The sequence below is a fragment of the Amphiura filiformis genome, chromosome 5 (assembly GCF_039555335.1).
Source record: "Amphiura filiformis chromosome 5, Afil_fr2py, whole genome shotgun sequence".
In the NCBI taxonomy this organism is placed as follows: Eukaryota; Metazoa; Echinodermata; class Ophiuroidea; order Amphilepidida; family Amphiuridae; genus Amphiura; species Amphiura filiformis.
The window spans coordinates 1,233,185-1,246,545 of NC_092632.1; the positions used below are offsets into that span (position 1 = coordinate 1,233,185).

Below are 13,361 nucleotides of genomic sequence, written 5' to 3' on the forward strand. Positions count from 1 at the left end.
AAGCAGTAACGACACCAGATGGCAAGGAGAATTAAGAACTGAGAGATAGAGAGGCAAGTGGCAAAAGAGAAGGACTACATAACAATATATCCTACATCAGAGACACAATATGGACAAGGGTCGTACGAGAGGCGTCCTTCAAATTAGATCTTCATTCTTCAGATAATACAATTGTGTGCCAAGTGAGTGCGGTGAGGCCGTGAGGGCACCAGCAATAACAGAGGACCTTGTTTTTTATCTGTTTTTGGCCAGCATTCCTATTGCCTTCTACTACACGGTAAGTTGCAAAGGAATTAGAATTACTTCCTAAGGGAAAGAAGGGTGTGAACATTCTGAATTTATTAATACAGAAAAGGCTTTGATATTTACTTATAAGATTAACCATATAGTATTTGCTTACGTATCAAACGAAGGTGGAGCACATTCATACTCTGGTTTGCGTGTACAAATTTCAATTTCCAAGACCTCAAAGGTTCGATAAAGCTGCGTAAATCCGATTGCAAAGGATATCCACACCAATGAGAAGAGAAGCAGAAATTTGAAGATGTCCGTCAACATTCTACCAAGAGATATTTGAAGTGGGCCAACAAAACCTATAGCGAGTGTAACAAGGATTTTTTTAAAAATTATTGTTTAACATGACGTTAATGAGGAGCAAAAGTATATAGTTATTGGATTATGGATTATTAAGGTTTACCAACTGTTGATGGAAAATAAATAGTAAAAGCAGTTTGCTATGTAAATCTTCATTTTCGTACCGCATCATAAGAAAGATATTGATTGTCCGTTCACACACACAAAATTTATATTCCCTAATTACGGCAAAGAACTGTTTTCAAATGGAAAATAACGGTGACTCCTTCGTGTTTCGTTAGGAACTATGGTTTAACCATTTTCCTTCAAGCTCCTAATCTGAGTCACAGACCATCAAATAAATTAATAAATCGTGAGATAATGTGATATTCACTTATTGCCTTTATCAACTGACACATCACGTGATCACTTACCAAGGATGACCATACTACGCATGATCCCCAAGAAAGAGAATACATTAGCCAGAGCAAATGTAGCCTCGGCAAGAAGTAGAGGATCCCAGCCACTCCAACTTAGACGATCTTCATCCTTGTATGATGCCGATAGAAGCCCAGGATATCGACTGCCTATCCCTCTTCCACTGTGATCGTGTAAATGTGGCGAACTCGTTGTAAGCGTTGATAAGGTTGTTGTTGGTATTGACTCACTTGAAGAGTTATTCCAATATATAATATCGGTGATTGTTTGCACCCTGATCAAAATAAAAATAATAAATGTTGGTTGATTTTCACAAGTTACTATGTTGAACTCGCAATAGTGTACAATAGTAGCTACTTCATTGCGTTTATAGGTTGGAATAAATTACAAAAACAAACATCCGCTTAAAGATTTTAAGAGTATCGTTAATGCTTCACACTACTCAGTCTCAAACAAAAACACTAAAGAAAAAAATATCGGCACTCTTCGTACGATTCATCTGTATAACAAATGCGTCTCTACAGAAGTTCGCTTGTTAACTGAAGGCAACATATTAAAAGTATTCCAGATACTTACGCCTCGGTTGTATCGGTAGCAGAAGTAGTCGATCTGTTCACATAACCTGGTGCAATTTTCAAAGCCTATGAAGTTGTAAAAGAAACGTTTTATAATGATCAAATGAATGCTAAATTTTAAAGTGCAAGACGTCAGTATACAATAGGGTTCCAAAAAGGTACCAATTGTAGTTTGCAATGCTTCTTGAAGAGATTGCTCCTCCAAGTGCAATATTGAATGTCCTTACAAGGTTACATTAAGTCATCTGGTTACAGATCAGATCGGTAACTTGATGTTAATCCTGTTCGTAATCACTGCAAATGTATGATCACCAACTATTTTGATAAAAGCTTGTGTCGATTGATTTACATTATTTTGGATTACATTCATTAACTTAATTACACACCAGGCACAAAAAGAAACTCGTCAGTTATAGTCATCCGTGCTGTTCATCAACCTGGTAATTCTGAATTATTCTGAAATATACATTTTGTTAATGGGACTTTGCTTTCTCATTTGACACCATGTTCATGAAAATCGAGCAAGAATTGACCAAGATATGCGCCTCCAAACCCTCAAATCCCAAAATCAAAATTTGCACTTTTTTGTTCATGTTACATTGTGATTGATTGATTGGCCCGTGGTGCTTGTGTGCAATTACAACGATTCGCTCCCATTATAACTGACGAGTTTCTTTTTGGAGCTATTTTTGAGGATATGGTCTTGGACAATTCAAACCAGTCTCCAACCATGACAACCATAACGATTCAATTTCCGTGAAAAGATTACCTGAAAGTAAGCGATTGTATTCATCACTATATAGATGATGTAGAGTAGAAGTTGCACGGAATCGACCCAATTCCATCTAGTCTTCCAGTACGACGTGAAACCTTGACGACATACTTGCTTCAGTTGTTGCCACAAGATACCTGTATAATAATAGGTAACAACACACTGAAGGTAACAGCAAAACTATTTGGATTACCATTGTACATGACATGAGATGACATGACATTTTGGAATTAGATCTAGTTGGGGTCCAACTACCATCGAGCATGTTTCAAACCCCAAGTTTAGGCATGACCGTTTATACTTTAGGTTCGTATACCCAAAACAAGTTTCTAATTATGGAATTTTAGAGAGGAATCGTTTTAATCTCCTCTTTCCCTTGGTAAATCCTACCAAAAAGTCCAAACGCTAAATTGGAGCCATTAAGCTACATGTACTTACCCTTAAGAGGATCTACAAATATAATAGAATACGTTCCTTCTTCCTAGGACCAATCTCCATATTTAGACCAGGTCTAAACTTGTTTTGCACATGTGAGCTTAGTGTATATAGATATTTTTATAATAATTCACAAACACGGTTACAAATATCTGGTCTACTAAAACGACCGTTAAACTTGCTCACCAAAAATCCATAGATAAATGACAACAGTGAGTACACTTGGTGGCGGTCCTTTGTACGAAAGAAAGATGGCTAACTCGCTGGCGAAAAAGAATGGACTGGTGGTGGCGATGTCAAAGAATACGCTAGTCGTCAGTGTGGAGATAATGAGAATACCGAGGAAGAAGATTCGAGATGCGGTGTTCATCAGGAATCGTATGTATCTGCAATAAGATAAGTAAGTATACAGTGCTATCTTAGTTGGCATGATGAGAACGTATTAATTATTGAAATTATAGCACAAAGTTGTTTCTTACAAGACCAGCGTTGCTTTAATTGGAATACTTGGATTTATTGGCGCCATTTCCCAATACCTTTATTTATCATAATTAATATGGCTCATGGGAGGAAGGACAGTTTTAGATACAGGAGAAAACCTGCGAGAGCGAGACGGTCAGTTTCGGGAATTGAAACCATTTGCACGAAGTTGTTTGGGGGCTCGATTCCGGGAAATAAGCTGATGCAACGCGAGGACAGAACCGCTACACTCTCTAGCTCGCTACCATGTCCGTAATTGTGTGGACAAAAATTTAGGTAAAAATTAATATGTATACCGATCCTCTTAAGGTGGTACTACACCCCTGATAAATTTTGTGTCTAATTTTGCATTTTTCTCAACAAATAACTACACACTGGTAACAAAACTTATGTATATTATAGGGGCAAGGAATCCAATTACTTCACTGAAATTTCAGTGATTCAAGACAAGTGGTTCATTATGGTAAGAAATGAGGTACATTCTAGCGGTACCTATTTTCTTATCATAAATAACGATAATTTTGGCTGCCTCGACCAACAATACTTAGTAAACCCTTAACTAGATACTATTAAATAAAAAGCTTCGATTATCCGTAACACTTGAGTATATACTAGGACTTTATTTTTCGAATCCACCTCAGCATTTCAAAGGTACCTACTCATAATGCATTTTCATAAGAATCACATTAACCATGCAAACTTACGGTGTTTCCATGAAGTTTACGAAAACCGCCCATGGGATGAGAATGTACATGACAGAGAGAACAGGAAAGAATACCATGATGAGGAGCGACAAAAGAGAAAATTTGACCGAGGAAACTCTGTGCCAATTCTTCCATCCAAAATACCAATCGCTCAACAGGTACTCTTGGAGACTTGGGTGTGCGACGAACTGGTGAGAAATAAAAATAGAAAGTAAGTGATAAAATACAGTAAGCCAATGAATTAAGGTACCAGTTATGTTCACCCCTGTATATACTAAATAAAGACAAATATGTCAAAATTAAAACAAGCAGTCAATATCTGCACTCTTTAGCTCTGATTTCAGACCTTATTTGTTGAAATTGATTGAGAATTAAAGAAACGGTGATCTAAAAACCTACTGAAGAAACGAAATCAAAAGTTGCACGTTTGTGTTCTAATCAATGAAAGCACGACGCTATAGTTTTAACGTGCTAATCAATGGTAGCGCAACGCTAGTTCTCTTGTTCACGAACGCTTTGTGTACAAATCAATATGGCATGCAACCTTTTGGTATCTTCCTTGGGTTTTGGGATCGCCGTGTCTTTATTTCTTAAACAATTTCAACGAACGAGGTTTTTAATTCGAGCTAAAAGATACAGCTATTGGCTTATGGTTCCAATTATGACATATCTGTCTTTGTTTAGGATATACAGGAGTTGAACACAATCTAACTGGTACCTTAATTTGGTGGCTTACTGTATTATTGAACTTCGTTTGCTCTAAATTAAAGCGCTGCTGCAATCGTTAGCCACAGTCATTATCATGATTGTGGGTGGGTTAACGGCTACATTTATTTGCCATGGTGGTATTGGCGACTGCGAACCTCCGTAGTATAGCACTATGGTTGTCTTTGCCATTGTGAACCTCCGAAGTAACTACTATGGTAGTAGCTACTATAATCGTAGTCTTTACAAAAGTAACTTTCAAAGTAGCTACGATGTGGCGTCCGTTGTTTTAAGTCTGCATGGATGTACCTACGTGACCTATGAGTAGGGATAACCATCAAAATTTCATGTTGACCCTATTGCTACAAAAGATTGTTTTCTGAGTAGAACTAATCAACAGAAGTATTTTGGTGGTTAAATGGTCAAAATCGGTCAAAAACTTTTCGAATTATGAATTATCAAAGTTTCCCATTCTGACCGGTCATTGGAACGAAATAAAATGACAAGGTCCAAAAATAGCAGTTGGGAGCAAAATTGGCATAAGCATATATTTACCTTTATATATTTCTTTATTTTAACATATTTGCAAACATGAAACAAGCATATTGTGAAAGTATCAAAGGGTTTCTTATGAAATGGCACTTAACTAGTCACTGGCATAACTTATTTTTTCAAACCAAGGCATTGAAATCATGCATTTAGAGGACATTTGCCAAAAATCATCCAAGATAGCCGATATGGCACAAAATCAAAATTGCACTAAGTAGGTGAACTTTTTTTCACAACCAAAATTTCAATGTTATTGGGTTTAATATGACCAATTAGTAGGTGTATGTAAACAAAATCTTAAGTTTTGAAGGTCATTGACTCATTCACAACAATAGAGATTATCCTCATCATGCTCATGTGTATTCCTGTAGTATTCCTCATTCAAACCAAAGTAGCACTCAATACATTATGAGTATCTTTGTTCAAACCAATTCAATGCTTGACCTCCGAGTTACCTGCATGAATATCGCGGGCTATTTTGAAACAGTTATGGTTGCACATTCAGGTACTTCTTTTGAAAGTCCTAAACAAGGTATAGCCAGCAGCAAGTTGTAGATATTATAGGCCTAAATATAAGAAAACGTTTAGGGTTAAGATCAGGTGAACAATACATCGAATGAGCACGAAACTTCACATTTATGTTCAGAAAGGTGTCTTCTTAACATGATTTGAAAGGAATATAAAAATTCCAAAGGGAAGCTGGTGATTTAATTTGTAACTCGAGATCTACTTGTTCAATTTTTTAACCTTTTTACAGAGGGTATGATAGAGGTATTACTGGCAACTCTGCCAAATTACAGCTCAGTAGGCCACGTTTTCACCTGATCTTACTGATTTGAATATTTTGTGCCATTCTTGAGCAGTGCTAAACTCAGCCACTGGCAATTAAGCGCACTGTGGCGATGGACCAATTTTGACTCGCACTTACAGAAAAACAAAATAAGTTATGTTGCTGTAATTTGCAAGATAGTTACAAAATATAATTGGCAGTAACTTCCCCAAATTTTACAGAAAAATATTGAAAAATAAAAGAATGAGATCAATTTAGAAATGTATGTGCAAGCAGTGCACAGTTGAGCTCCCTGCATGTCTATGGGAGTGTTCTAATCAAGTTGATGGTTCATTGGTCATCCCTACTATGAGTGACAAGTTGCATTGAATTTATGTAACTAATATAGGTCACTTACGCCGATCATTGCAGCGATTATATTAATATTAAAGATAATGTCCAGTGTAGGTAAGCAGAGGAGTGAAGACATGTATGGCAATAGAAACAAAAGACCTTTGCGTTGAACTCCAGTTTGCAATATTTTGCTTCCACTTTACATTCGGGTTTGACTGTGTATACGGAACAGGAGATCATTTACGAAATAGAGGATAATTTCTAAATATCTACCTTTTTTAAATTTAACCTTAAAGCTAATTCAAGCCTGTAAGGAATGGAGACTCGTCGATCATTCCCTTGTGTTGCTCTGTCATCCTTTTCACCCAACACGGCTGCTATTTCGTTGTTATTTTCGGCCAAGTTCAGGATTTTTGTCACAAACAAGATAAGTTTGTCATACAATGCGTCAAATTCCGGTTTCATTTGTGGCAATCGACTGCAAAAGGGTAATAAACATTGTATAATTTCGACATGAAGTGGTTTTGTACTTATTTTCTGATGATCAGCATGCATGTGAAAACAAAAATTATCAGTCTCAAATTACAAATACAATACTTGCAATCCATATGCTTACGAACAATAAATAAATATATATCAATCACTCTTTATTCATTAAAAAACACAAAGAATGGAAACATGAAACCCTGTATAATATTTACGAACAATAAACACGATACTTGCGAACATTAAATACGGCACTTGCGAACAATAAACACGATACTTACGAACAATAATTGCAATACTTACGAACAATAAATACGATACTTACGAACAATAAATATAATACTTACGAACAATAAATATGATACTTGCTAACATTGAATACAATACTAACACTAAATACGATACTTACGAACAAGTAAATATAATACTTACGAACAATAAATACGATACTTGCTAACATTGAATACAATACTAACACTAAATACGATACTTACGAACAATAAATATAATACTTACGAACAATAAATACGATACTTGCTAACATTGAATACAATACTAACACTAAATACGATACTTACGAACAATAAATATAATACTTACGAACAATAAATACGATACTTGCTAACATTGAATTCAATACTAACACTAAATACGATACTTACGAACAAGTAAATAAAAAACTTACGAAGAATAGATATGCTACTTACGAAAAAACCCGAAACGTACGAACAATTAATACCGCATTTTACAAACTTCAAACATTACTACACACCTAGAAGCCCTTGCAATTTGGTGAGACAGGTGAAAAGCTTCCTTGATAGGATCATCACAAGCTAGTATCAGATATGAGTCACATGTAATGGCTTTATACCAACAGATACGAGCTAATGATGCGCTGAAACTATCCGGACAATGCGATGTGACTTCCTCCAGGTCGGGCATCTTGGCGCCATGATGAAGCAGAATCTAGTCAAGATTATTCAACATGGTAAGTATTGTTTTGTCTTTGTATTATGTTTATGATTGAACTTCAATAAATTAAAGTGAATGCTAATAAATTTACCTATTTATTTCAATACGTAGGCTACATTATGCTTTATTTGCGAATCTCAATGTCAATATGAAATTTAAATTGTAACAGATACATGCTTTACCTGTATTATTTCGGTGTTATTGCGTTCCCCAGCCAACATTAATGGTGTCACTGATGGAGGGAAATCAGGCCCACAAGCATAGCGATTAATGTGGTCACTACCGAATTCCTATAAAATGATTGCAATGTCAAGAATTATTTTAGGAGGAATAATATTACGACAAAGGAAAAGTTCACAACTCGTTCGTGATTGCCACCGCCATTGCAATGACATGTGGCGATAAGCATGATAAGATCAATATCAAAAGCTGATCAATATACGAGTATAAAAACGTTCTATTCATGCGCGAGCGGTCGTGTGAGTGGGATAGGATTGGTTAGTTTTGAGTGGGGTGGGTGCGTGTACAACTTCTGTGTGTCTATAGTCTGGGTATTACCGCACACAAAAACACATGTCCGTATTATATTATATTTATACGCATTGGAATAGTTAACAATATCAATTATTATCAACAGTTGAATACAAATGATGTTACCTTAGCTAGCACAGCGGATTCGCACAAGACACGCACTCCTTCTGTGAACTCCACATTAACTGCATGCAGAAGAGAATCCCCGAATTCTACTTCAAATTTCAACAGCAGCTTAACCATTTCTGGAAAATTGATTGAAAATCACTAGTAGTTTTGATGAAGAGCAGCGTGGTCCAGCGGTTAAGGTCTTTGACTCTGGTGTTAGACTACCCCGTAGTCCACTTGCCCATTGTGCATACTCTGGATATTGTATTTAAGCTTAAAACTCTGATTTAATTAATGTGTGCACAATTGATAGATTCTCACACCTGTTCTTTTCAGTCACCCTACTCCCTCTGTTTGTTAGCTTCCCAAGTGGACTACTGACTTTGGATTGGGCTATTCCAGAAAATAGGTGCACACCCCCTATAGAGGAGTAAATTTTCAATCAAAGAAATGTCCGGATTTCCAAGTCTGCTTTCTGAAAACGACTGGATTTCCAGTTGCAAATGTAACTGGAAAAAGCTTGGAAATCCAATCAAATGAAGGAAAAATCACGGAAATGTTGAAAATGAGCTCGCAAAGTGAGGATTTCTGATTTTAAAATATTTTTCTGGCGGATTTTTTTGCCTTCGGGCACTTTAAAAGTCTGGATTTCCAACAGTCACGACTGGCCAAAAGTCCGGATATCCGAACTCCTCTATAGGGGTGTGCATCTATTTTCTGGAATAGCCCATTGCGGTCAGAGATGCTTAACACGGCTGTCTTTGAGCTTCTATGGATGAGATTGTCGGAAATCTGGCCTAATAAAATTGGCCATGATGTAATGCATCTTTAAATGGATCTGTCTTGTGATTGGTCGCCCCGATCTCGTTATGGTTTAAATCCTCCGGGTACCTGTCATTACCATTAATAACTACATGGTACACAAGTATGTGGCCTACCCCGCCTTTGTGTTGTGTAATTGCATGAACGCGTCAATAAGTGCATGAACGCGTCTTGTATTTGCTTGCGGTTAAATTTGATTGATAAACAAGTATGATTGACAGTGTGAGTGTTAGGGACTTTGCCCGTTCAAAATCCCGTTTAAAATTTAAAGTCCATAGTCTATTTTTAACATGGAATTTCGCGATTAATAAACTGGCAGATTCTAAAATCAGAATTGTTCAGTATTGAAGTGCCAATACAATTATGACATTATGATATATTCAATAATATAAGCCTACGTACAGTTTACTTTTACTGTCACTAATATAATTATATAAACTTTTTCATAACAATTTTTACTAGTATTTTGATGTAATTGATGTAATTAATATCAGTATAATTTCGAGTTCAACTGAATGTTTTCATCATGATTAACATCAAAAATAGACTATGGCATAGTCTACTCTGGTGTAAGAGATTCCCGGTTCAATGCCCAGTAGAAGCAAAAATCCCAAAAAAAAATTATTATCCACTCTCTCCATTACTAAACTCAACCCAGAAAGTATCGAAACGATTATAGATGGTCAGATATATCGGGAACTGAAATATATAGCAAAAACTTATTTAATGTAGGCCTATATAAAGCGCAGCTTTCTCCTGCGCAGTTTGATACCTCTTTTGTTGCTCTACGATATCATTTGGTCGAGTTATGCTTGAGTGGCTTCAAGTTGGATTTTGAAAGTTGCACTTAGCTCCTATTCAAGCCAAATGCGTTGTACTGTGACCAATAAATGACCATTGCAGTGATATACACCAGGCACAAAAAGAAACTCGTCAGTTATATTCATCCTTGCTGTTCAATAACTTGATAATTTTGTTAATTGGACTTTGCTTTCTCATTTGACACCCTGTTCGTGAAAAACGAACAAGAATTGACCAAGATATGTGCCTCCAAAGCCTCAAACCCCAAAACCAAAAGTTGCATTTTCAACGATTTTCAATGGGAATGCATCGTTGTATTGCACACAAGAACCACGGGCCAATCAATAAAGCACACAGTGTAACAGGCACGATTGAATCGTTAAAATTGCAACTTTTCATTTTGGGGTTTGAGAGTTTAGAGGCGCATACCTTGGTCAATTCTTGCTCAATGTTCACGAACAGGGTGTCAAATGAGAAAGAAAGGTCCAATTAACAAAATGTATATTTCAGAATAATCCAAAATTATCAAGTTATTGAACAGCAAGGATGAATATAACTGACGAATTTCTTTTTGTGCCTGGTGTACAGTGATGGTGGGCACACCAAGTATTGAGATGTCAGCAGAAAGAGTCCATGAGATAAGTCAGAGATAAGTAAAGGGTAGCAAGTATTGAAGTTGGGAGTCGAAGGAGTAAAATTAAGTAAAGTTCATGGTTAAGTAAACAGAGCACATCGGTGTCCCTTGTCTTGATGTGGTGTGTGGGTGGGTGTGTGTGGGGGTGTGTGTGTGGGGGTGTACACGACGAACGCATTTGGCTTGAATAGGAGCTTAGTGCAACTTTCAAAATCCGACTTGAAGCCTCTCAAGCGCCCATAACTCGACCAAATGATATCGTAGAGCAACAAAAGAGGTATCAAAGCGCGCAGGAGAAAGCTGCGCTTTATATACATTAAATACGTTTTTGCTATATATTTCAGTTCCCGATATATCTGACCATCTATAATCGTTTCGATACTGTTCATGACAAAGACCTCGAAGTCATTTAAGATCAGAGTAATGTCTGGCTGTCTGTACATCCTATCTGGGCAATATGGAAGATCAGTGCCTGACATTTAATGATTCAACCAGGTTAAATTAGAAATCAGAAAGAAAAGTATACAGTAAGCCAAAGAATTAAGGTACCAGTTATGTTCACCCCTGTATATCATAAACAAAGACAGATATGTCATAATTGGAACAAGCAGGCAATAGCTGCATCTTTTAGCTCGAATTTAAGACCTCATTTGTTGAAATTATGCAAGAAATAAACACACGACGATCCAAAAACTCAAGGAAGATGCCAATTTAAAAGTTGCTGTTTGTTCCATTGAATGCCCTATTGATTTGTACACGAAGCGTTCGCGAACAAGAGAACTATCGCCGTGCTTCCATTGATTAGCACGTTAAAACTAGTGCCGTGCTTTCATTGATTAGAACATAAAAGTGCAACTTTTGATTTCGTTCCTTCATTAGGTTTTAGATTACCGTTAAAGAGTACATGTATTGGCTGCTTGTTTTAATCTTACATATTTGTCTTTATTTAGGATATACATGTACAGGGGTGAACACAACTGGTGCCTGAATTTTTTGGCTTACTGTACTCGTACTTGAAAGTATGGATACTTAAGCAAACAAAACAGGAATTCTGGGTATAGCCTAGCCTACCCCGGGAGCCTACCTTAAGTACCCAGTCAACCTGCCACCCACTCCCTACTTGTAACCTAGGCTCAAAGTACAATCATGAAGTGTACATGTACGTCACTAGGTTCCTCTAATTTACTTCAGTTGATTAGTAACATTATAATTCAAGGAAAATAATACTGTTCACTTACAATCTGGACGAAAAAGATGAAAATTCATATGAAATAAGTCTAGCCTTTTCTTTCCCCCGAAAATATAAACTTTGAACAGGATAGTATATTTTCCGGTTCAGCATTTATTCGAGTTGCCTAGCCTGGAACTGACAGGTTTACCAAAGCACCTATTACCGTATTTAGCGAGCCAATAATTGTGCCTGAATAATTGACAATGAGTAAATATGGTATGAAGAACATTGCCGAAGTAACCATTTGATGATAGCTTGAATTTACTTTTTGAATCGTAGAATAAAGTTTTCATCCTTAATGGAGATTATACAAAACGAAATAACAAATTTAAAATAAGCAACATAATGTTTCTAAACATACTAAATGACACAAAATATGAAAAATAAAAAGAACGTGCTTCTTACCGATGTTGCCATCTTCTACAGCTATAGTCAATGCAGATCTTCCATCTTCGTCCGCGGTATTGGCATTCATTCCTTGAAAATTCGTTGATAATATTTTCTCAACAGCATCTGTGTCTCCTAAAGACACCAGCGTTAGGTATGGTATCTCCATAATAAAACGAATCCGGGAGAGATCCACTATCCAGAACCTTAGAAGCCCACATATATAATAGAGATAAATAATTGTGGAGGTCTGAGCTACAAGCTTGCTAACTTACAAAACTATTCTATATCTGTGCCTAGAGTACGGGAGTTAGCACTAACTCATGATGATGGTCTGCAAACGTCTAAAACACTCTTTGTTGCAATATTTGACACAAATTAAGACCCTTCACTGTATACGAATCCATGAAGAGATTTGCGACAAATATATGCCATTTCATTAATCAATAATCGGGATTAATGTTTCCTAATTGCGAACATTCCGTAGGCGACAGGAAATAGATCGTTAACGAAGCTGTAACGGCGACGGTAAAATACAACCTATGATCATTTGTTGCTCAGTATAGAAATTCTGAAGAGAAAGTATTTTTCTTTTCAATAACATAACAGAGTAAATATTCTATCTGCGCAGACAGACAAGGGGCAAGTTTGCAGCCCGGGTTGGCAGATCGTCACAAAATGTAAAGAAATTTAATTTAATAAGAGGTCCATTTCAATATAGACGAAATTTGATTGGCAAAGCCGGACATGGGACAATTTAAGAGCTACTAAAAATGTTTCAAAACGTATAAAGGGGCTAATGTTTGAAAACTCTTTCCTGTGTGGCTTTTCACCTTTTTTTAAACTTGGTCCCATTTATATAATAAAGTCGTAAGAACATGAAGAACGGGCCACAACTGTTATTTTTACATTTTCCACAAGTGTGATGTGCCCTGAGTAACTTAATTTGATTATTTATCTTTGTTTACAATTAAAATCTATTTCATGAGACATTTTAGGGATTCCCCTCTCCTCATTGAATCATTACTATTTTTG

At 36.5% G+C, this 13,361-nt stretch overlaps 1 protein-coding gene across 1 annotated transcript; it reads right to left on the reverse strand.

Moving 5' to 3' along the window:
* Positions 1-151: 151 nt before the first annotated feature.
* LOC140151722 (transient-receptor-potential-like protein) lies at positions 152-12,495 on the reverse strand. The gene is made up of 10 exons (XM_072174060.1): positions 12,345-12,495; positions 8,470-8,588; positions 7,995-8,102; positions 7,613-7,806; positions 6,644-6,832; positions 2,980-3,179; positions 2,356-2,495; positions 1,588-1,652; positions 1,008-1,285; positions 152-306 (listed from the first exon to the last, which is right to left on the reverse strand). Exons 1-10 carry the CDS (start codon positions 12,493-12,495, stop codon positions 152-154), a joined length of 1,599 nt encoding a protein of 532 aa, XP_072030161.1.
* Between the last annotated feature and the right edge of the window lie 866 nt (positions 12,496-13,361).